The sequence below is a fragment of the Lissotriton vulgaris genome, chromosome 1_1, assembly GCF_964263255.1.
Source record: "Lissotriton vulgaris chromosome 1_1, aLisVul1.2, whole genome shotgun sequence".
Taxonomy (NCBI): domain Eukaryota; kingdom Metazoa; phylum Chordata; class Amphibia; order Caudata; family Salamandridae; genus Lissotriton; species Lissotriton vulgaris.
The window spans coordinates 1,546,445,376-1,546,469,668 of NC_141685.1; the positions used below are offsets into that span (position 1 = coordinate 1,546,445,376).

At 44.3% G+C, this 24,293-nt stretch overlaps 1 protein-coding gene across 2 annotated transcripts in view; it reads left to right on the top strand.

Moving 5' to 3' along the window:
- TMTC3 (transmembrane O-mannosyltransferase targeting cadherins 3) overlaps positions 1-24,293 on the top strand; it is a 570,313-nt gene that overhangs the window by 258,692 nt on the left and 287,328 nt on the right. For both annotated transcript variants that reach the window (XM_086918002.1, XM_086918005.1), the window contains exon 7: positions 5,528-5,780. In XM_086918002.1, coding sequence (XP_086774128.1) covers positions 5,528-5,780 — 253 coding nt within the window. The remainder of the gene's footprint in view (positions 1-5,527; positions 5,781-24,293) is intronic.

Genomic DNA, 24,293 nt, shown 5'->3' on the forward strand with positions numbered 1-24,293 from the left:
CTGGATTTCTATTCCTAAGTTCCAAGATGAGTTTCTGACGGGCACTTCTGCAGGATTGGTCATACCACCCCAGTCTGGGAGGTGGCTTAGCCGCCTTACTTTTACTTACAGATTTTAAAAAGAATCCTTGCAGTTTGGAAAATAACTCATTATGAGCTACTTCCATGAATTTAATAAAGTTAGGTTTGGTGGAATGTTGTTTTATGGTGGCCATCTCAGTGACTACTACTTGTTTAAGGTCATCTAAAGTCTTTTGCCTTTCTACCAATTTGACCCACCTTACGTGCCGCTGGTTGTTAGAAGAAACTATATCCAGGGTCACTGCATCCCTCTCCTGGCATGGATTTGATGGCTCCTTGATACATTGAAGGGCCATACAAAGTGGGTTATGGTCACTTTCCAATCGTGGTATGATGCTCATGTCTAGGAGCCTATGCCAGTCCCTAACGTCCACAAAGAAATAATCTATTCGGCTCTTCGCCCTTCCATTATCAAATGTGTAGCTCCCCTGTTGGTCCGATGGGGTACGCCCATTTGCCGCTCTGAGCCCCCTCGCTAGGCACATACTCTTAACTTGGATTGCCACATCCGTCCATCTCCTGACCAATGGCAAGTCTAGTTGGGGCACTCCCCATTTACTATCTTCCTCTATCGACAGAGTGCAATCCTCCTGACCCAGGGGCTCGTAGGTGGTATTGAGGTCGCCTCCCACCATAATGGATAGATTCAGTGAAAGCTGTTCAAGTTCATTATCTAGGGCTGTTATCACCTCGGATATCTTCCTCCCTGTAGCTCCCCTGGCATATATGTTAACCCCTTCCACACTCATGACGAGCTGGGCTCGTCATGGTGTAGCCTCCTCGTACACTGATGACGAGCCCAGCTCGTCATAAAACAATGAAATAGAGCAATCTCCAGCACAGGAGGGGAATTGCCTTAGCAGCCATGGGGTTAAAAATGACTGTCCCTTGGCCATTTGCCCAAGTGATCGTAATGGATAGTATGTCATTGGATTTTAGGATTCTTTTCTGGATCTTACTATGCAGGGATTGTCTGACCCAGATTAACAATCCTCCTGATGGCCGCCCTTTCGGGTTCTTTTGTGCTGGGACGAAAAAGTTTCATTATTCATGCCGGAAAACCGGGCATAATGCCCAGGTTTCCTGGAACAAAATTATGTCATACTGATCTATGAACACACACCATTCTGGGGAAGCCAGTTTGTTTGCTATTCCCGCAAGATTCCATGAAAGGAAGGTTAATCTTCCCTTATTTAAATCTAGGGTGTTTAGATCCAAGGATGGCATTAGATCACTACTAGAGGACTCTACTCCTCTATTTAGTAGTGGACTAAGAGTTCTAATGTCACTAGGATTGTCAAGGTCGGCCGTGGTAATCCCACCTCGATGTTCCACCAATGTGTTCACAATCCCACCCTCTATTATGTGGTCTTCTTCCCTGCTATCAGGCCAAACTACATTAACTGACCTTCTCTTGTCTCTACTAGATCTTTTGTTATTGAGCGTGGTAGTATTTAGATGTTTAGAAGCTTCAGGCCCATGAAGTCAGTCACAATCGTTTAGATTTGAAAGTGCCCAAAACCTATTTTCAAGAGACACACCCCAGCTACTAGACGGAAAACTCCTATTCCCCTTGTTGGCCACAGTGTTCCATTTTGTTCTTAATATAGTGGGATTTGAGATGTTTCCTCGCCTGGTATTGAAAAAATCCAGTGTTAATGGGATAATCTCAGCCGTTCTGCGTTGGGGAGGGTATATATTGGACAGAATGTTCGGAAGGACATCTGGGCCTAAAAAGTGCAGCACCACACAATCGCCCCTAAATTTTTTGTTACTGCTTCCAATCCATTCAACCCTTCTTGACTTAACTATCTCCTCTGCCAACTGTTGCTTACCCCCAGGTGAGAACGCCATATTTTGAGTTAGCCAGTGCAACGCCTTACTTATAAGCGAAGGTGCGGATTCTATCTGGCCAGGTTTCAAGTGGGGGACATTAGCCAACACCAATACCAGGGGGGAAGCCTCGACAATAAGTTTTACAGGGCCTTTCTCTGTACAATATGTGGAGTGCTTATCCCTTGATGACAAAGAGCCCCCCTCAGCTCAGTTCTGACCCCCTTCTGCCTGTAAAGTTTTCCCAGGTGGCAGGGAAGTTACGCTCTCTCCTCCCCCTGGCAAATGATCTGTAGGAGCTATTTTAGGCTCTAACCTAGATACTACTTGAGTTGGGATGTCTCCTACTTCATCTAGGGTCTTTTTTAATAGTCCCCCTAATCTATGGACCTCCTCAGTTAGTTGGTCGATCTTAACAAGCAATGGTTGTGTGATGGCTTTTAACTTGGTATCCAACAAGTTTACTATTCTCTTGAGGAGGTCTTCGTCTAGGTGTGATTTTCCCCCGTTTGACCCCCGACCATCTACTGCATCAATCTTAGTGGGCGGGGTATTTGGTTTCTTTTTACTTGAGCGCAGCCCGCCTCGCTTTGAGTGACCCTTGTCCCCCCCTCTAGACGCTCTTGGCGCAGGTACAGGTACCAGGGGCTCATCCTCAATTTGTACTATTTCCTCTTCAAGTGTAATCTCCGTGTCATTCTCGGCTATTGCCTCAATAAGTTGGGTTAGTGTGTCGTTAACAGGCTGGTCATGTAACGCGGGATCGTGGCTAATGTCTGGCTCAAGTGTATTAACAAGGATGTCTCCCACCACGGTGGGGGTGGCGGATGGGGATGTACTCAGGCCCAGAGAGGACCTTCTGTCATTATTAATTTTGGTGACCACCTGAACCAGGTAGTTATCCATAGTGTTTGATACTAGGGGGGTCTTTACTTTAGACATAGCGAGTAAAAACCGCTACTAGTCCTCTCCTAATTATTCTCAATGGGTGGCAATAGAACAAGCAAATCGTGTATTTACAGATCTTATTGCGAAATTAGTAATTGCTTAATCTACAGCAGCAAAATGATTTTTCAAGCTCAACTCACAATAATGTTCCAGCAGAGTTACTGGCCAATCCAGTCGTGGCCAGTCTTGGACTGTCTTAGACTGTCAGCCCTTTGTCCGGGCTTCGTCCGGCGCGTCCTCGCGGGACGAGGGACCTGCCGGTGCTTTATGCGCCTCCTGGCGCACTGTTTGCTGGCGTTGTTGCTGCCCCCCCCTAGGGATGCTGGGGGATGTAATCCGGCCGGCGGAGCCAAGCCCGGCCGGTCGTTTGCAGTGGTGATTCTGGCGGAGCCAAGCCCGGCCGCTGTGCCACAAGATGAAGAGCCTTCCAGTCAGGCAGCAAGGGTAGGTAAAAGAAAGACGGGGAACTCGGCCCCTGCCGGTGCTTTATGCGCCTCCTGGCGCGCTGTTTGCTGGCGTCGTCGCTGCCCCCCTAGGGATGCTGGGGGATGTAGTCCGTCCGGCGGAGCCAAGCCCGGCCGGTCGGTTGCAGTGGTGATTCTGGCGGAGCCAAGCCCGGCCGCTGTGCCAAGAGATGAAGAGCCTTCCAGTCGGGCAGCAAGGGTAGGTAAAAGAAAGACGGGGAACTCGGCCCCTGCCGGTGCTTTATGCGCCTCCTGGCGCGCTGTTTGCTGGCGTCGTCGCTGCCCCCCTAGGGATGCTGGGGGATGTAGTCCGTTCGGCGGAGCCAAGCCCGGCCGGTCGGTTGCAGTGGTGATTCTGGCGGAGCCAAGCCCGGCCACTGTGCCACAAGATGAAGAGCCTTCCAGTCAGGCAGCAAGGGTAGGTAAAAGAAAGACGGGGAACTCGGCCCCTGCCGGTGCTTTATGCGCCTCCTGGCGCGCTGTTTGCTGGCGTCGTCACTGCCCCCCTAGGGATGCTGGGGGATGTAGTCCGGCTGGCGGAGCCAAGCCCGGCCGGTCGGTTGCAGTGGTGATTCTGGAGGAGCCAAGCCCGGCCGCTGTGCCACAAGATGAAGAGCCTTCCAGTCAGGCAGCAAGGGTAGGTAAAAGAAAGACCAACTAACGCTTCTGGTCTACCAACTGTTAATCATGTATTTTTGTAAACATTTTCAATACTGTTAATTGATCAACTAATTGTTTAATGGGCATTTTTACATATATTTGAATATTAATAACTGCTAACAAAATGTTTTTAAGATCTTAAATAATTTACCCCAAAAATCTTTTTACTCCCCTTTTCTGTTTTTAGAATTTATAGTGTTATGGTTTTAATTAACTGAAACAATAAACATTTGAACTTTAACTTGTATATTCAACACCAATTGCATGGGCTTTAGAAGTAGCTAGCCCTGCAGACCAGTGATCCTGGATAGAACATTATGTTAAAATACTTGATAATCTTGGATTGATCCCCAGAAATGAATCAGCCCTTATGCATGTGAGTTGAACAAAAGCAGCTGGCTTTTGAAGCTTGGCGCTGAACATTTTTGGTATAATGCGAAGAGCATTTGTAAGTCTGATACTAGAAATATAAAAGAACGCTATTGGGATTTTGTCCGTGAAAATTGTATTTTGCGAGAAACTAACGTGAAGTTAGCTAAGAACTTCCTTGAATGCAAGGGCACTCCTCTTGAACTCTATCTTGATATAATTATTCCTGCATTCACCAAGAGCTTGTATGTGCGTTTTCATTTTGGCTGTTTGACCCTAAAAGTGTTTACCTGCAGGTGGAAGAGGGAGACGGGATCTAATGTTAGCCCTGCCTTATTCCTGCACTCACCGAGAGCTTGTATGTGCGTTTTCATTTTGGCTGTTTGACCCTAAAAGTGTTTACCTGCAGGTGGAAGAGGGAGACGGGATCTAATGTTAGCCCTGCCTGTGGGTCGACACCTGTGACTGCAGAGCATTTTTTATTTATTTTTTGACCTACATTTTTACATCTGAGGCTAAAGTGGATACGCCCCATCTGTTAAAACCTCAGAACCAAAATCCATTCTATAGCTTTCAGGATTCTGATGAGAGACACTTCCGCACCAGTTGTGTTCACTGTCAGCCGTTATTTGGCTGCAGTTTGGCGCAAGTGTGAACCTATTTTGTCTGTGGGAGGCTGACCCTTTAAGCTGTGATTTAGTACCCTAGATGGGATGGGATGTGGATCAAGTTTTTGGCATTCGAGGGGATCTATTCAAGTGTACTTTTATGTATAAAACTAACTTTTTTAAGGTTTTGGTCTGAGTTAAGCAAAACACATTACATTGTGTGTATCTCTTACATTAGGCTACATTTTTCAGGAGCTTTTATATGTGCTAAGAAGCTTTTACGTATATTTTTTATCATAGACCAGGACAAATTTAAAGTTTTGGTTTGAATTAAAGTAATATATATATTACAATGTTTGTATTTTTTAAACATATTTTATTGTTTTAAATCCATAGTTTAATTCGTGATGTTTTTAGTTGTCTGCTTTGATGATTTTCCAATTACTGAATAAAACATTATTTAATGAGTTGAACATTACATGTGTGTATGAAATGTCTTATTTTGTGCTATACTGCTAATTGACATCAAACAGTGTTTTGTGCTAACCATTTGTTTACTGTTTAGATTTGACAATCCAGCTGCTGTCAGTCCAACTCCTGCGAGACAGCTGACCTTCAACTACCTCCTTCCTGTTAATGCATGGCTTATCCTAAATCCCTCTGCCCTGTGCTGTGATTGGACTATGGGAACAATACCACTGGTGGAATCTTTTCTGGATGTCAGAAATCTTGCTACGCTCGCCTTTTTTTGCTCTTTAGCATCACTGGTCATCTTCAGCATTGGCTATCCTGGAGATTCTTCAAAGACTGTACTAATGGTAAGGATAGCAATTTTGTCAGACTGATTAACACGTGTTATACTTCTTTGACAGTTGTTTTAGTCTTAAAATTAACCACATTGAGGGATTTTGATTACCTCCATGTTACAGTCTCATGGATACAAGGAAGGTTATGCCAGTTATACTTAATAATCCTTCGAATTTGAAGAGATATGTGAAATGGAGGACAAAGTAGTAACTATGCTAATATTGCCAAAGGTGGGGGTAAAGAAAGTTGGAAAGGTATTACAATCCTATGAAGACAAAAATCTTGATGTTGGAATAAATTACACTGGTTGCCAGTTGAACGTTAAAAGTGGCAAGATGTGCTCACTTCAAATTACATTCAGTGAGGCAGCCCGATTTCACATTGAACGTTTTAATCTACACACATTTTTTTTTAATTTGGCCAAACTGTGCAATTTATAGACCTACGTTCACATAAATTTACTAAAAAAGGGGGAGATTCTGAATGAGTTATGATGAAACATTCCAGTATGTTCATGGCAAGCCTGTAATCCTTAGGGTTGCCAAAAACACTTGACAAAACAGTGCAATTTTATTTTGAATCCCTTAATAGTTGGCTAAAATCAGATGCATTTCATCTGTGAAAATTCAGTTGAAGATGGTCTTTAATTTTTCAAAATACGTGCCATAGTGAAGATGGCTGACAGTCCCTAGAGCTACCCTCTGACCTGAGAGATGACCTTGCTCTTCACTCGCCCTTTCTCTCACCCTGGGTGATTATAGGATCCTTGATTCGAAGATAGGGGAGAGGACAGCACAGGCTTCTCAGAGATGAAACTTTGGGCAGGATGACATCACTACCCAGCCCCTGAAAACAGCTGAGGAGTGGCTTGGCCATACATGCTTAAGATTGCTGGAAGCGTTGGTGCCATTGCTCACAAAAAAGAGCACAGGGAATGGTGATGCAGTGACTTCAGAACTTGTTTGGCTAGTCCGTGTACCCACTGTCAATAACAGCCCGGAAACATGTCAATAAAGCTGCTCGTCTGTTCTTCAGGATGATATGTGTGGCTATTTGTTGTTGCTACTGTGGCTGCTGGGATGGCCTTCTGCTTGATGCTGCACATTTTGTGCTGTGACTCTCACTGGGGCTAACTGCGCTGAAGCGTCTCACAAAAACTGTTTAGCAGTCATTTTAGATCTGGCAATTTGTTAATGCTGGCTGACTCAGATAGCAGCCATCTTGCTTTGGGATACTGCAACTGTTCTGCACTGTTATAATAAACTTTACAGTAATAGGATTGTGCACTGTCCCTTTTGTGACCCTGACTGAGGGAGATCTTTAAGCAGTTAGCATACCACTAGCCCGCCACTATTTGCTGCTATTTACTGAAACGAGGGTCCTAACACAGCCTACTGTGACAGGACTCCTCTTCTGCTGCGAGGGGGATACTGTTTTACTTGCTCCCTCTCTATCTGGGAGTCATGTCTGCTTCACTGTATAAAACTTACCGTCTCTGGGGCAATGATTTCATGAAACATTTCTGAAACCACCGGTACACTTCCACGCTACCACCCACCTGGAGGAGTATCTAACATAATATCACATCTAAAGCACATTAACATTTTTAAAGTGTACCTTTCTGCAAGCATCAGACTTAACTGTGGTGCTTGAATGACCACGAATTTGGTGGAGCTTCCCTAATTATTTGACCCTAGCCTCCCATCTGATAAGGTTGCTGATTACTAAACGGCTGTCTCCTGTTCCTGACAAAACTTCTGAGGCTACATTTCTGTAACAAGGCACTTTTAGAAAAGTCAAAGAACGGCCAAGGGAAATCTGATAAGCCAGAAATAACCCTGGAATTGATCATGAGAATTCTTGAATCAAATATTTTATTGTGGCCATAGTAAGGAGCACAGCTGAAATAAAAGCATAAGTATAGGCCAGACATTTCCTCTTTCCAGGCCAGTTTTGCCTCTTAGTGAAATCTTGACAACACTAGCGAAGAAGTGTAAGAAGTAACTCGAGTGCCTGCTATGGGCAAGACAGGCCAGGCATACCAGGGACAGTGTCGGCCTCTCAGGAGTGGTGGGAAATGAAGAGCAGATTGACATGCTGCTTTCCTGGTTTCCCTTATGTCTGACCGGCTGGACCCGGCTTTTGGGCCCCCCTTGGAATTTCAAAGACCAACAGGGTTCAGTTGAGGCGTGCAACTAATCTCATCTCCATGCTCCATCATGTTGTGTCTTCTGATGCTTGTTTCGGGTTCGGGCTGGACAGTCCCAATGAGGAGCAGGGTCATGACCGATTTGCATATGGCTGGGTCTGAACTGGGGTGGCAAAGTGAGCAAAAGAACAATGATGGATTTAACCCAGATTTAATAGTGACTGGGGGTGAGTGTCTGAAAAGTTGCAGCGCTTCGTCCATCATCTTATTGTGTTTCTATGTCACCTTCAAGCCAGACAGGTAATCATGGGAACGAAGCAGACAAATGTTCCCTTCCACTCCAAGAAGCACAAAATATTCATTGCTGCAGACTTTCCTCAGGAAACCAATATTGGAAGGAAGAAATATCTGGGCGTTGGTTTCACAACTGCTACTTAGAAGTGGGATATTCACTGTGCTCTTCAGGAACAGGCTGCTATTTTAGTTCCTGTTGATCGAAGTTTAAAGAACTCTGTTAATCTGAAGTTATGGACAGGTTCTTGGAATCTCAAGAATCTGTTGTGAATGTCACATTACAGGTAGCTGATTGTGTAAAAAGTTCCAACGTCGCACCACCCGACAGCTCTGCTAGACATTAGGAAACTGATGATGACCTGCTTGTGGAATGAGAGTGCTTGGAGTCATTTAGGAGGTGCTGGTCTTACAAAGATCATTTGCAAGAAGGGCTGATGAACAGAGATAAATCCTAAATCCTAAAACCGCTCTAGACATAGGCTATTGTCCCTAATGTCCAATTCCCTGACTCTTGCATAGCTTTCAAAATAGATGTTGTGTTGTATGTCTGCCACTTTCTCCCTTCCCACAGTCATCAGAGTGAGATGTCATGTAGCATTAAGATAGTGGCCACAGAGGGAAAATATTTCATGTTACATAGCTATGACTCAAAGCCGCCTTGATGATATGCACTATAAGGCTGTTAATCCTACTCTTCCTTCCTCATAGGAGTGGGTATTGATGGTTCAATTGACCAAATAAAGTGTAAACTGCCAGCACTCGCAAGTGACCATCTTGTGAATGTTAGGCTTGGGTGTTTGCCTATGATTAATATGTTTCTTTGTTGTGAATGTTGGGCTTAGCGTTTAGCCCACTGGTTTAATTTTAAAATTTTAAAATCCAGCTTCAGTGGAGCCCTGGATCTAGGTATTGGGCTACCCTGCTGTTAACTATGCCTCATTGTCTGCACATTAGTATGTATGCTTCTTTGTGCTTTTTACTTCCCAGTTTCCCCTCTTCTCCCATGCTCTCACACCTCCCACTTTACTACCGCCCTTGCCTTCTCTTTCTGTAGACTTCCACCTTTGCATGTTCTATGGGGCCATGATGACACTCCATTCCATTTTTTGTGGCCTAGAATTCGGTTTTTAAATTCTTGGACATCACTATTTACAATTACTGGTCAAAGGTTAGTCTATGAATGAGAGATACTTTTTGTGCACTACATGTACCATACAGAAGACATCAAAGCTCATAAAATCGTACACAATCCCTCAGTGGCTTCTTTTATGTCTGTTTCGATGTCCTGAGAGCGCTCACTATGTTGTCGTTGAATGTTAGTGGGCTTACTCCTTACATTAAATGGAAGAGGATGATGTCCTATTTGTCCACCAAATCTCCAGACATTGTTCAATTGAAGGAAGCCTCTCTCCAGTAGAGGCTGCAAAGCTGAAGGATTGTTGGGGAGAGTTTGCTATGCTCGTAAATCATCAAAGTCTGGGTCTGATAAGATGGCCTCTGTCGGCTATAAGTAGAGTGAATGTGTTATTTTGTTTAGGGAGTTGCTGCCTGTGTTGAACACCTGGATGACTATCAATGGCAGATATGGACATGCATAACAACATTTCATGGTAAGATATTTGCTGTGGGCTCAATATATTCCCTAATGGATACGAGTTCCCTTGTTTCCCAACTCTATCCGGAGCTTAGGTGGCTTGGAGGAGACTGGAATCCAACTGTGACCAGCAAGGTTACTAGTTGACCTTCTGGAGGACCATGCTCTAGTAGGCATTTAGAGGCTCTTGCACCCTCTCTAGAGAGAACTATACTTATGTGTGTAGCACATGTACTTGAATTCCATTTTTTCTTGCCTCAGTCCCTGTTTTGGTGCCATATTTTGTAGGTTAGCATCAATGAGCAAACACTAATGCATGTGGAGATAGATTAAGTGATCATGGCATTGCTCACACAGCACTGGTGCATGAACATTTTCAAAGGAAGATTGCCCAAAGTGAGAAAGAAGCTGCAGTGGACTTTATTCTTGACAATGAATGCTCTGTGGTCTCTAACCCGACATTACGGGTGGCTGGTAAGGGTTGATGAAGAGGTATATGTTGATTGAATCAGCTTTGAAATGAAAAAATGCCACAGAAGACCAGATGAAATTATAGGCCTCCTTAAAGAGCAACCCTGTCAAATACAGTAGATCACACTTTGATCCCTTTTATAGCAATAAGCTAGGATCAAGTTCAATCTCAAAGCACTATTCCTATCTCATGCAGAAAATGCTCTGCACCGATCGAAGTGAAAATATTATGGGCATGGGAAAAAGGCAGGATGGCTTCTGGCAACTCGGCTCTGCCAGGCAGAATCATTGTTCTGCATTCTGGCAATATGTAGCCAACCATGTGTATTAGTTACTTACCCAATAGACATAACCAGGAACTTCACTGCATTCTTTGTTCGTTTGTATGTTTCTGATAATGCTAAGATGTAAATTTGGATGTAAATGCTTATCCATTTTCTCCCTGTCAAAGGAACAGAGTACTGCTTTAGATGGCAGCATCTCTAAGGAAGAAACGGCGGAGGATATTGATGGCATGAGAGCTGGAAAGGGAGGGTTCCCTGTAAAAATGTAAATAAATCCAAAGTCACAGTAGTGGACTGTAAGGGGTTTAAGGATCCCAAACATTTAGGCAAGAATGCACTGAATTCAACCATGAAATAATCTTGCTTAAGCCAGATGATAATCCCTTTTATGTGTCCCCTGTTGCCTCAGATGCCAGGGTGGTCCTCTGGGAACACTAGAGGACTTTTATATCAAGTGAGGAATTATCAGGACAAAAAATGCCCTGTTATTGTATTTCAAGAAGGAGTTTGAACATGTAGAATCTGGCTACCTTTTTGAGACCCTGGGAAGGATTGGATTGGGTCTGGACTTCATAAACAAGGTTATTTGGCTGTTCTCTGTCAGGAGTCAGGAGACTCCAGTGGGTTTAAAAAAAAATAGTTGTATGCAGGTGACATACTCCACTTTATATCAGTGCCTATGGTTTCCCTTGCTGAAATTCTGTGTATGTATATATATATATATATATATATATATATATATATATATATATATCAAATTTCTCTCCAACATCCTTGTGGCGAATAGAGAGACACAAACCACTTTCAGGTAAGGCTTGATGTTTCTTTATTTCCTCCAAGATATGACGCGTTTCGGACAAAAATAAATATATATATATATATATATATATATATATATATATATATATATATATATATATATATCCACCCTTGAGACTCCAGCGGGTTAAAAAAAAAAGATTGTTGTATGCAGGTGACGTAATGCACTTTGTATCAGTTCCTATTATTTCCATTCCTGAAATTCTGGATATATATATATATATATATATATATATATATATATATATATATATATATATATATATATATATAATATATATATATATATATATATATATATATATATATATATATATCCAGAATTTCAGGAATGGAAATAATAGGAACTGATACAAAGTGCATTACGTCACCTGCATACAACAATCTTTTTTTTTTAACCCGCTGGAGTCTCAAGGGTGGATATATATATATATATATATATATGTGAAGAAATCCCCGCCTGTCAATGGATGACAGGCAGCAGCAGGGTGCAGACCTCGCAGCGCCACAGCAGACAGGCAAGTGAAGCTCAGCAATAATTCCAACTCGAGTGAGTAGCAGGTTCAAAACATTTATTTTAAGGTAACGCGTTTCACTCCACTAGGGAGCTTGATCACACAAAAAGCACTCATAAATGTGGGGATATATATATACAACAAGTGGGAGGGACTTGATTGGGGAAAGAAAACGCCCAAAAAAATAAAAAAACAGGAAAGTAAATAAAGCAACAGTGTCAACATTATCCAACATGTAAAGCACACATGAGAAACAGCATGTACCACATGGGAAATTACATATAAAAGATAACACAATGCAATGTGATAAGAAAACCAGTCTGGGAAGTGTCAAGCAAGACAGGAGTAAAACAGCGCTGCATAATTAAGGATGGTTGCGGTTGAGTAACATGTAAAGAAATAAGAAGAAGTCACGACAAAGTGCCAATTGAAATTACATGGAAACCACAATAGCAAACCATAGGGTCAGAAACGCGCTGAAATCAATTACGGCATAGTGCCTAAAGCAGATATCTGCACATACTGGTAATTAGAACAAAGGAAAGTCATCACAGAGCAGTTAACGATCATACGAGTGAAAGAGAACGTGGCGTGAAATGATAAGCTGCGAGAGGCAAATGAGCTCAAATAAGGGTAAAGGAGGAGGGTACAAAGTGCTAAAAAAATAAAGTAAAAAGAGTAAAAAGAGATTTAAGAGCCCAACCACAGATGTGAAAAATAAAAAGTGAGAGGTGAGGGAAGATAACGGAACAGAAAAACAATAAGATAGCGGCAGCACAGGCAAAAATAGTAGAAAACATGGCAACAAATCCTATTAAAGTTAAAAATATAACAAGAGTCATGATTCAAAGGTTATGCCATGCTTTACATTTGGCAAATAGGCCAACAGTCAAACAAAAAAGCCTGAACTGAGCGAGAGAGAGGAAAAGGCTAGAGCATGAAATAGATCTACTATGACCAGACCACCGAACTGTAGAGAAGAAGGAAGCATTACAGGAAGCTTTTCAAATCTTCAGTCAAGTTAAGACCATTAGGGGCTTTGGTGTCGAGGGACAAAATCAGTTGGGTTTCACGCTGCCTGAGCATTTTTTCACGGTCACCTCCCCGGCTGGGTGGAGGCACTGAACAGAGAACCGTGTATTGGAGATCTTTAAGCTTCTTGTTGTGGACCACCCCAAAGTGTCGAGCAACTGGATAGTTGCTGTCACTATTTACAATGGCCCTTATGTGCTGCAATATTCTCTGATGCACTGGCAGTTTAGTGCTGCCAATGTATTCTAGGTTGCATGTGCACTTCAGTTTGTAGACCACGAACTCTGATCTGCAAGTGAGGTGTTCCTTGATGGGAATAGGAGTGTCACTGAAAGCAGTCACATAATGGGTGGCGTTGGTTGCAAAATTGCAAGCACGGCAGGAGGTACATTTGAAAAAGCCCATTCTGGTGGTTTTGTTGGGTTTTGAGGTGCAATTCTATCGAGCGCATCGCGCATGGATGGTGCACGTCGGAAGGTAATGGTAGGAGTATCATTCAATAGTGGACCTAAGACTGGGTCAGTCAAAATTATAGGCCATTCAGTACCTATGATGCGTCTGATCTTACGCTCATGTGTGCTGAATGTAGTTATAAGCCTGACAGTACGTTGGGAATCATCCTGATTATCATTAGTGCCAGTGGCACAATGCTCTCTGGGCTTGAGTAAAGTGGCCCTATCGAGTGATGAAGCTTTAGCCAAAGCTTGATCAAGTATAGCCCTTGAGTAACCCCTTTGCAGAAAACGTTGTTTAGATTCCTCAAGGCAAGTAGCAGTCGAATCAGGGTCACTGCAGACTCTGCGAATGCGGATGAATTCGCCAAACGGGATACTGCGGATGGTATGGGCAGGATGAGAGCTATGTGCGTGCAGGATAGAGTTTCCCGCCGTACTTTTTCGATGTAATCTGGACATGAGGGTATTGTCCCTGATGAACAGTTGTACATCCAAAAATTCAGCTTCAGTACTGCTAAGGTTAGCAGTAAATTTCAGGTTCAGGCTATTGTTGTTACAGTCTGATACAAATGAGAGGGCTTGGTCTTGAGTGCCCTTCCAGATGATACAAATATCGTCTATGTAGCGCCAGTAATGTGCGATACAAGGCGACCAATGCGCATGTGTGACTCTGAGCTCGTGCTCCTCCCACCAACCAACATGCAAACATGAGTAGCTGGGAGAGAAACACGAACCCATAGCCACACCGCGTAACTGCTGGTAGATGTTATTCTTGAAACGGAAATAGTTGGAGGTCAGGCACAATTTAACCATTGCAATTAACATAGAATTGTGTTCTCTGAAACAAATGGCACGTGAATTAAGAAAGTATTGACATGCATTGACACCATGCTGATGGTTTATAGAAGTATAAAGGGATTCGATATCAAGAATCAAAAACAAATAGTCATTGCACCAAACAATATCACCCATCTTGGTCAAAAAGTCAGTGGTATCTTTAAGGAAGGAAGGAAGATTCGCCACATGGGGCTGGAGAAAGAAATCTACGTATTTGGAGATATTTTCCGTCATACTCCCAATAGCAGATATTATGGGTCGACCTGGTGTAGGAGTGACAAGTTTGTGCACTTTGGGTAGAAAGTACAAGTGCGGAGTTACAGGATGATCCTTGGAAAGGAAGTTGCACTCATCCTTAGTAAGGAGACTCAGTTTTTCCCATGAGGTCAACTGTTTGCGTATCAGGTTTTGATTCTGGACCATCGCAAACTGTGATGAGAGGGTGTATCAAGTGGTATCAGACAAGTGTCTTTCAGCTTCCAGGATGTAATCAGAGGTTTTCCAGAGAACAGTGTTGCCCCCCTTGTCAGCACTTTTTATGACGACATTGTTATTGGACTGTAATTTGTTGATGAGTAGATTGTACTGCCGGTCATTGTATTTGAGTTGTTTCCGTTGCGTCATGATGGACCTGTTGAGAGCTTTTAGTTCAATAATGACACGGTCGCTGAAAATATCCACAGCATCACGAGGCATGAGAGGAAAAAAGGTAGACTTAGGTCTGAAGGGCGTAGTTACAGATCTGTTGACATTAAACACTTGACTGACAGTGGGCGTAGTTTGGGAAGTGCCTTCAAATGCGAGGTCGTACAGGTCTTGTAAACCAGCATTGTCATTGACTTGGAGGTTAGTTTCCATGTTGGAAGAATTTGCTATAGCCCCACTTAGTTTGCGTTTGGCCTCCAATTTAAAATACTTGATGAGTTTGATTTTTCTGACAAACTTGTATAGATCGATCCTGGTTTGATTATAGGAGAATTTGTTGGGCGGGCAATAGGAGAGACCAAGGGACAGAAGCTGTTCTTCTGCCTTGGTAAGGATGGTATCAGATAGGTTGATGACGGTATTATCAACAGTACCAATTATCTGCGCCAGTTCTTGTTTGTTTTTGCCTGCGAGGTATTTCTTTTTGTGGTGCTTCCGCCTTGAGCGCCTGCGCTGGCTGGCTGATTGCCGGCTTTGATTGGAGGATTCCGGGAGCGCAGGGAGTAGCGCCGGTCCTCGTTTACAAAACCCAATTCCTCCACTACGGTGTAATTGATGTCGGGGTCTAGGGCTGCAGATGTGGAGGTACCCTCGTCTTCACTGTTTGAGGTTAAGGAGTTGATTGATATGGTGTCACTGCTATCAATTGGAATGCCAGAGCTTTGGTCGGTTGTAGCCGTTTTGCTGTTCGATATTTTGCCACTTTTAGATAATGCTTTGCGCTTTAGATTGTCATATTTTCTTGAGAAGGTAAAAATCCTTCCAGTGGCGTAGTCGTTCTTATCTCTCGCAAATTTGGTTACCTTGCGCTCTATTATGCTGTCTTCCAATTTTTTAGTGCGGATATCGATCTCTGCTTTGCTTTTTGCAATGAAATCCGTTTCACCAGTAGCCTCCAACAGTGCGAGTGTTTTATCTATTTCGACTAACAGTTTGTCGCGGTCTGATTCAGCATACTTTATTAGGATATTCACCATATTCATAGAGCTTTGCAAGCTGTTGTCTGCCCATTCCTGTAGCATCTGAGGGTCAGGGTTTTCATAAGTAGGTACTGTAAGGATTCTCAAGCCCCTGGGAACCCTGTTAGCGTCCCGGTATTTTTCCAAAGATTTCTTCTCCCACCACTTGGCGAGTTCACTTCTCAGTAGCTTTTCCAGACTCTTCAGCAGAGTCTTGGCATCATTGTTGGCTGTAGTTGGTGTTGCTGCATTGGTTTTAGCAATGTTAGTTGAGAGGCTTTCAAATCGTGCCTCAGCAGTTGCTTCCCTCGTTTTGAGTGCGTCACTCGATAGCATAGTAATTTGGTAAAATACACAGTCACGTTTTGTTTAAGGAGCTGAAAATACAGCCCGATCCTGCTTATGGAAATGGAGCACACTGTCTGTAACGTTTGTGACAAATCCCACGCCCCGCATGTAATGGACAAGAGGTAATTGACAGACAAGCAGCAACACGCCAGTGACGGTCCGCAGGAATCGGCGCCTCGTGGTCCAGCCGAGAAAATCAATCAGCCGAACACACAAGCACCACGCCTGATCAGACACACTCACCTCGTAGAAGCCGGCGATGTTAGCTGTCAGAGCCGTGTCGTCCAGCGGGGGGGCACAGCAGAGCTGATTCTTCGAATCCAAGGAGAAATACGTTCCAGGCGAACGCAGGCAGCCGCGCCAGCGCTGTGCCTCAGTCAGCGGGAGGGTCCACAAGCCAGAAGCAGCTAATTCCGGCAAACAGATGTGAAGAAATCCCCGCCTGTCAATGGATGACAGGCAGCAGCAGGGTGCAGACCTCGCAGCGCCACAGCAGACAGGCAAGTGAAGCTCAGCAATAATTCCAACTCGAGTGAGTAGCAGGTTCAAAACATTTATTTTAAGGTAACGCGTTTCACTCCACTAGGGAGCTTGATCACACAAAAAGCACTCATAAATGTGGGGATATATATATACAACAAGTGGGAGGGGCTTGATTGGGGAAAGAAAACGCCCAAAAAAATAAAAAAACAGGAAAGTAAATAAAGCAACAGTGTCAACATTATCCAACATGTAAAGCACACATGAGAAACAGCATGTACCACATGGGAAATTACATATAAAAGATAACACAATGCAATGTGATAAGAAAACCAGTCTGGGAAGTGTCAAGCAAGACAGGAGTAAAACAGCGCTGCATAATTAAGGATGGTTGCGGTTGAGTAACATGTAAAGAAATAAGAAGAAGTCACGACAAAGTGCCAATTGAAATTACATGGAAACCACAATAGCAAACCATAGGGTCAGAAACGCGCTGATATATATATATATATATATATATATATATATATATATATATATATATATATATATATATATATATATCCAGAATTTGAGGATTGCCCAGAGTCTTGGACTACATTAGACTGAGGGAAGGTGTGCAAGCAGGTTAAACACATTTCCGCTAATGATTAATTACCCACCGGGGGTCCAATTGATGTACCAGTCCTGCTCCTTTTGCATGTCAGTTTGTAATCAATGCAGGCTTGGATGGCAAGAGTCTGAGGCCCATTGTTCATGTCATTTCCCGGGATAAACGTGCAACAGGACGCACCGTTCTTGGCACACACCCCTCTCTCCATTTTGGTCATCAAGTCCAACACATATCGATGTTGCATCACCATGAGGCAAATGGCTCTTAGTTCTTCCTTGATTGCATAAACCCAAGCTCAGTACTGTTCATTATTTTCATAATTTCCCATTGGTTATTTGTAACCAGTGGGCGTTTGCTTTCGTCTGCACGGTGAAGAAGGGTATAGGACCCTCCCGCATTGACTTGTGTGTCAGAAAACAGTCTGAATTCTTCCTGAATATCCTTGAACTAAGCCAAGCTAAAATAATCTGCAGTTCTTTTGTGTCAAGCCTGATACAACAGAGTTGTTTTCTTCTGTAGGAAATGTTGGTACAACTCTGACAGAGCTTCTCCAGGAATGACCAGGGTAGGGGTTTGTATGGTGACATGGGAGCACAGGCCACACCATCTGACGAGCAGGGTGTAGGCAAACTCGCAGTACTGTCAGTAGGTATGAATCAGCAGTGGTGTACCCCATTGCAAGTCCTGTACGTGCAGTATTGCTCCACAGTTTCCATTTGTGCAGAGTGCAATAGTTCCCGTGCTTCTGAAACAAAATAAGTACAGTGTAGGTTACCGTACAATTTGGGCTTGCCCCTTCCATTCCAACCATGTGTACCTATCTATCTCGGTATCATATCTTTCCTGACATGCTGGTGTTTAACCCTCCCCTAAGGGACTCATTCCCCTTTGTTTCATTGAGGTGGATGACCCTTCACTGGAACTTCATGTCCGGTGTCCGTTTATTATTTAAGAAGACTGCCCCAGACACACTAAAGTCCACCCTGGGGCCACAGACGGAAGCAGGAGCAGATGTGTTTGTGCGTTGGCTTCGCTACCTCCAATAATATCTTTTTTGGAAAGTCTCTGGGCCAAACAGTATACTCCTCTATGGTGCCCGCCTGCGCATCCTATATTCCTCTGTTTGAATCTTGCTTGGATCTGTGAAGAGGTACGTTGCTGTGGGATTTGTCTCGTAACGGGTCACTTTCACTAGTACTCTATGGAGTTCTACTCTGCTGGCTTGTATCTTGGCCCTAAGCCTACATATGTACAGGTGGAGAAGGCATTTCGTTTTTTTGCGGGAGCTATCTCTTAGGATAAGTAAAGTCTGTCTCCACCTACTGCATGTGGTATCAGTGAACAGACATGGCTGATGTCTGGGCACCCATGACGGTCATGTGCCGATACCATGTTATGTTATGTTATGTTATAACAAATTTATAAAGCGCACGTAGACCAAGGTTTCATGGCGCTATTCTAAGCTAGTCGCATACCGAGGAAGGACTTATTCATGAGCCTGTGTGAATAACCATGTCTTAAGGTGCTTCCTAAACCGAAGTAAGTCCGAGCAAGACCGGAGCTCCGGTGGGAGTGAGTTCCACAGCTGTGGGGCCAAGAGTGCAAAACGGCAACCACCATATTGTTTCCGCTTGAACTTCGGACTTACTAACAGGTTTTGATATTTGGAGCGTAGGTCCCGAGTAGGAGTGTATCTGGATATCAGGTTATTAATGAATATAGGGCTGTGACAGTTTAGAGACTTAAATGTTAGACATGCTGTCTTGAAAGTGGATCGTTGAAGCAATGGGAGCCAGTGTAGCTTTTTTATAAGAGGTCTGGCAGAATGCCACATGGGCTGCTGATAAATTAGTCTTGCGGCCTGATTCTGTACAAGTTGGAGCCTCTTTATCTGGCAGGAAGGGAGCCCTAGGTAGATGGAGTTAGCATAGTCTAGGTTAGACAATACCAACCCTATCACTACCTGTACCAATGCTGCGTAAGTAAGCAGATGGTGTATCTTCTGGATCTTTCGTAATTGAAAGAAGCATTTTGAGACCACTGTCCCTATTTGGGTATTCAGGGAAAGATCGCTGTCTATAGTTACCCCCAAGCTTTTTACAGAGGTAGAGGGTTTAGGGTATGGCCCCAGCTCAGCTGGCCAGTAATGGGGGCCACAGAAGACGTGGCTGCCACCTATCAGCAGCACCTCCGTCTTCCCAGGATTGAGCTTCAAGTGATTGTGATCCATCCAATGGCGGATGTACAACATAGTTTCCTGAAAGTTAGTGATGGAATCAGGAGAGTTGTCTATGGTAAAAGATAGTTGTAAGTCATCCGCATAATTGAATGTGGTCACATTTCTATGTTTTAGTGCTTTAATCAGGGGGAGAAGGTACAGGTTGAATAGGTGGGGGGACAGGGCGGAGACCCGAGGTACCCCACAGGTAATATTCAGCCTGGGTGCTGTAAAATTAGCCAGGCGCACAGCCTGTGTCCGGCCCTCCAAGAAGGACATAAAGCACTCCAAGGCCCGGCCCTGGATGCCAGCCCGCCCGACACGGTCCACCAGTATCTTATGGTCCACCGTGTCGAACGCGGCCGACAAATCCAAAAGAACCAGTGCCTGGGGGATTCCAGAGTCTGCCTTCCTAGGTAGGTCATCTAGTACTGCCAGGATGACTGCTTCCGTCGAATGGCCCGTCCGAAAGCCCGCTTGGTGGGAGTCCAGATGTCCAGACTGTTTTATAAAGTCAGATATACACTTGGCCACATGTGCCTCCAGTACCTTGGCCAAGTACGGGAGTAAGGAAATTGGACGGTAGTTGGCGGGATTTGATGGATCTGCACCAGGTTTTTTTACCAGGGGAACCACTATTGCGTCTTTAAATGATTTAGGGACATATCCCTGTGACAGTGAGGCATTCAGGAGAGACAGGGCAGACTGAGGGAAGGTGGATAAAATTTCCCTCAGGATGTACGGAGGACAGCAGTCCCGTGGAGATCCTGATTTTACTTTGGCCAGCAGAAGGAGAAGTGTCTGGGGACTAATTATAGGAAACTGTTCTAGCAGTGAAGTGTTCATAAATGTATCTAATGGGGGTTCAGTTAATGGGGAGCACAAAGTACTGGATTTGATTGTCGCTATTTTATCCAGGAAAAAGGTGTTCAGCTAGTCACATAGCTCCTGGGTAGGAGTAGGTTTAGGCGAGACTCTGTCGGCATTGGACAGCTCGTTCACAATCGAGAAAATCTCTCTCGATCTGTTTGTGGAGTTCAGAATCCTCAAGGAAAAATACTCCACTTTTGCTGCCTTAATAGCTTTATTGTAATTTAAGTGACAGTTTCATTGCCCTTAGTTTGCTAGAAAACCACTTATGAGCGTCGGTCTTACGATTGATCTTAATCTTTTTAAGTGGTGCAGAGTGATCGCTCGCAGTTTTGAGCCATTGCGTGGTTTGAGTGTCGTGGAGGTCCAAGTCCTCAGCGGGTGTTGGGATTGATGTGGCTAAAAGGTTCATAAATTCCGGTCTATCAAGAGTGCCCCAGCATCTTGTCAAGCCCCCCTCGTCCAGAAGAGACTTAGTTCTGGGAGGCAGGGTCAGCCAAAAAGTAATAAGATGGTGGTCGGACCATAAGCATGGAAGTACCCTGAGGGCAGAGATGATCGGGTTAGTTGTCCAGACCTGGTCCAGTATGTGACCCTTGTTATGTGTTGTTATCGATAGATGCTGTGTAAGGTTAAAATTAGTTAGTAGGTCAGTGACTTCCTGTGAGTGGGGACCACCTAATGTATCACCACACCAGTAATTAAAATCGCCGATAAGCATAATGTTAGAATATTTAATCGCTAAATCTGCTATTTGCTCGCTCAGGGAAAGAGGGAATAAAGGCATGTGATGAGGGGGCCTATTAATTACAACACAGATCAATCAGGTGGAGTCAGATTCCAATTTAATGACTAAGTTGTCCCCAGCTACCAGGTTCAAGGGTGAAATAGACGTGAATTTGTGATGCAAGTGAATGATCAAAGCCACTCCCCCACCCGATTTCCCAGGGGAATGATCAATGTGGAGAATGTAGTATTCGGTGGGGAGTGCGGCCAGTATATCTGGTGTGGAGTCAGGAGTCAGCCAGGTTTCGATGACAAACAAGATGTCAGGTTGATCAGTAGACAGTAGTGTGAAAATCTCTAGCTGATGTTTAACTAGGGAGCGTGTGTTTAAGTTGTACACCCGGAGTACTTTAGAGGGGGCAATTTTGCCTTCCTTTACCTTAGTGCGCGATATCTCTGGGAAGCTTTCCCGTTGCTGATGGATTTCATACCTTTCGAGACGGTTTATTATGACGGTCTCTAAAGGGAGGCGCGCCCGATGTTGGCCACAAAGATCTGCTGATGTGTAGCTTAGAGGTTGGGCAGAGTGACTTGCCCCTTGCCAAGTGCTGGCGCGGACGGGCGCAGATGGGCTCGCCTTTGTCGAGCCTTCGGCGCGCCCGCAGCGCGCGTCCGCTGCGCGCGTCCACTGCGCTCCCTTGCCACTAAGGATTAAAATACTGATTCCCCGCCTAGTTCTCCGCCCCCGCCCTCAGTGATTGGCTGGGCGACAGAAATGTTTGGGTCCTGTCTCTGACTGGCTTGGACCACTCCAATATACTAAACAGAACAAAAGCCAGACCGGTATACTTTTTAACATTTAATCACACCCAGCCCAAAAGTTCTGGGTGATCGACTATTTTATTTTAGTCTTTTTGTCTTTTTTCATCGAAAAACTTTTTCCATTGAGTTTTTATATGTCATCAAAAGAACAATTCTCAAACAATAAAGAATACATACAGACAAAAAATGTGCAATATATACAAGTGTTCGATATGTACAAAATTAATACTGTAAGTTTGAAAAACACATTAATACAATGCCTTAAAATTGTTTTTTCACTAGGCACCAGTCCTTCATATTATATACAAGAAGCCAGGCGGACAACACAGTTCATAGGTACTGCCTGCCTGTCTTACTGAGCCAGAGGATAGATAAATATTTCTGGGGTTGCACTCCTAGGGATGGAAAGTATGGAACTATTTGATGGCCCTGATTGCACCCTTCTTCTTTTTCCCAGGCTCGGGGTCTTGCCCCTTGCCCCGTGCGGGCGCAGATGGGCTCGCCTTTGGTGCGCTGCCGGCACGCCCGCTGCGCGCGTCCGCTGCGCGCGTCCGCTGCGCTCCCTTGCCATTAAGGATTAAAATACTGATTCCCCGCCTAGTTCTCCGCCCCCACCCTCAGTGATTGGCTGGCAGGAATCCTGTGGCTCGAAAGGGAGTCAATTCAGGCTATGTTCGTGACCGTTCTCCTAATTCGAGGTACAGTTCACATTAACGATTTTTACAATTTTCTAAACACAAACTCTATGCAGCCAAGTGACTTTAAAACACAATTAAAACACAAGATGCAACATGAGCAGTTTCTCTCGCGCAAAGTAGCGGCCCAGTTATCAGAGTGCCCGCTCCTGCGCTCAGCAGCCTTCAAATACTGATTCCCCGCCTAGTTCTCCGCCCCCGCCCTCAGTGATTTACTGGCAGCAACCCTGTGGCTCGATAGGGAGTTAATGCAGGCTATGTTTGTGACCGTTCTCCTAATTCGAGGTACAGTTCACATTAACGATTTTTACAATTTTCTAAACACAAACTCTATGCAGCAAAGTGACTTTAAAACACAATTAAAACACAAGATGCAACATGAGCAGTTGCATCATGTGTTGTGTAAGTGTGCTGTGCAGAATACTAATGTTGGTTTGGGTTCAGAGAAATTATAAGTGACAAGCGCTGTGCAAATGTCGAGGTGGACTACATTTGACTAGGCAGATCCTTGGCAATGTATGGATGCAGCCACACCCACAGTAAACCGTATAGAAGAGTACAATAGTACATAACTTATTGGCCATTGTAGGTCTTGGGGATGGATCCAGGAAATATGTCTGTAGTCCTCCGGTGATTGGGGGATTTCTTTACTTTGGAAAGGTTCGAAAGAGTTCAGATAAAAAGTTTGTGCTAAAAGTTTCAGGTCTTTGACTTGCACACTTGGGTCTTGCTAGGTTTATAGAAATAGTTGCTAAAGAGATAGTGGGCCGCTGTTAGGGTGGTCCTCTGTGGTGGCTCGATTACAGACCTGTTGGATAAGAGCTGTTGTTTATTGGTTAAGTTCAGAAAACATTTGCATACTTTATTTATTTATTTATTTTACAGATTTGTAAAGCGCATGGCTGCCCGTAAGCGTCCCAGCGCTGGTGACAAGAAACCAGATGCGAGGGAAGCATTACGGGGACAGCCAAGTCTTCAGTGCCCTGCGGAATGCGAGTAGGTTGGGTTGGGCTCTGATGTCTGGGGGCAATCCGTTCCATAGTTTGGAAGCATTATATGCAAAGAGTCGACCACCAGAGCGGGCTTTCTTGATTCTGGGTATGGATGCCAAGTTACAGTGGGTAGAGCGTAGCGTTCTCTTAGTAGTGTAGGGAGTAATAAGGTTTTTTAGGATGGGTGGGGCCTTCCCATGCAGAATTTTATGTGTTGTGCAGAGTGCCTTAAATTGTATTCTTTCCTGGATAGGCAACCAGTGCAAGGCGTTCAGGGCTGGTTTGGCTGAACAACGACGATGGGTTCCTGTGAGAAGTCGGGCGGCGGTATTTTGTACTGTCTGAAGTTTTGATATTACTTTTTTAGGGGCCCCCAGATAGAGGGCATTACCGTAGTCTAGGCGGGACAACACAAGGCCGTGAATCAAGAGTTTGTGGGATTGTGTTGGAAGTAAAGGCAGAATTTTTCTAGCGGTCCGTAGAAGGCCATGGCACACACCAGCCGTTTTCCTTGCTTGGGTGTAGAAATTAAGGCCCTCATCTAGCCAGATTCCTAGGCTCTTGATTTCTTGCTTCGGATTAGGAGGTGTGCCCATACAGGGTGGCCACAGGGATTTAGGTTGGTAGAGTGATTGATTGCCTAGAA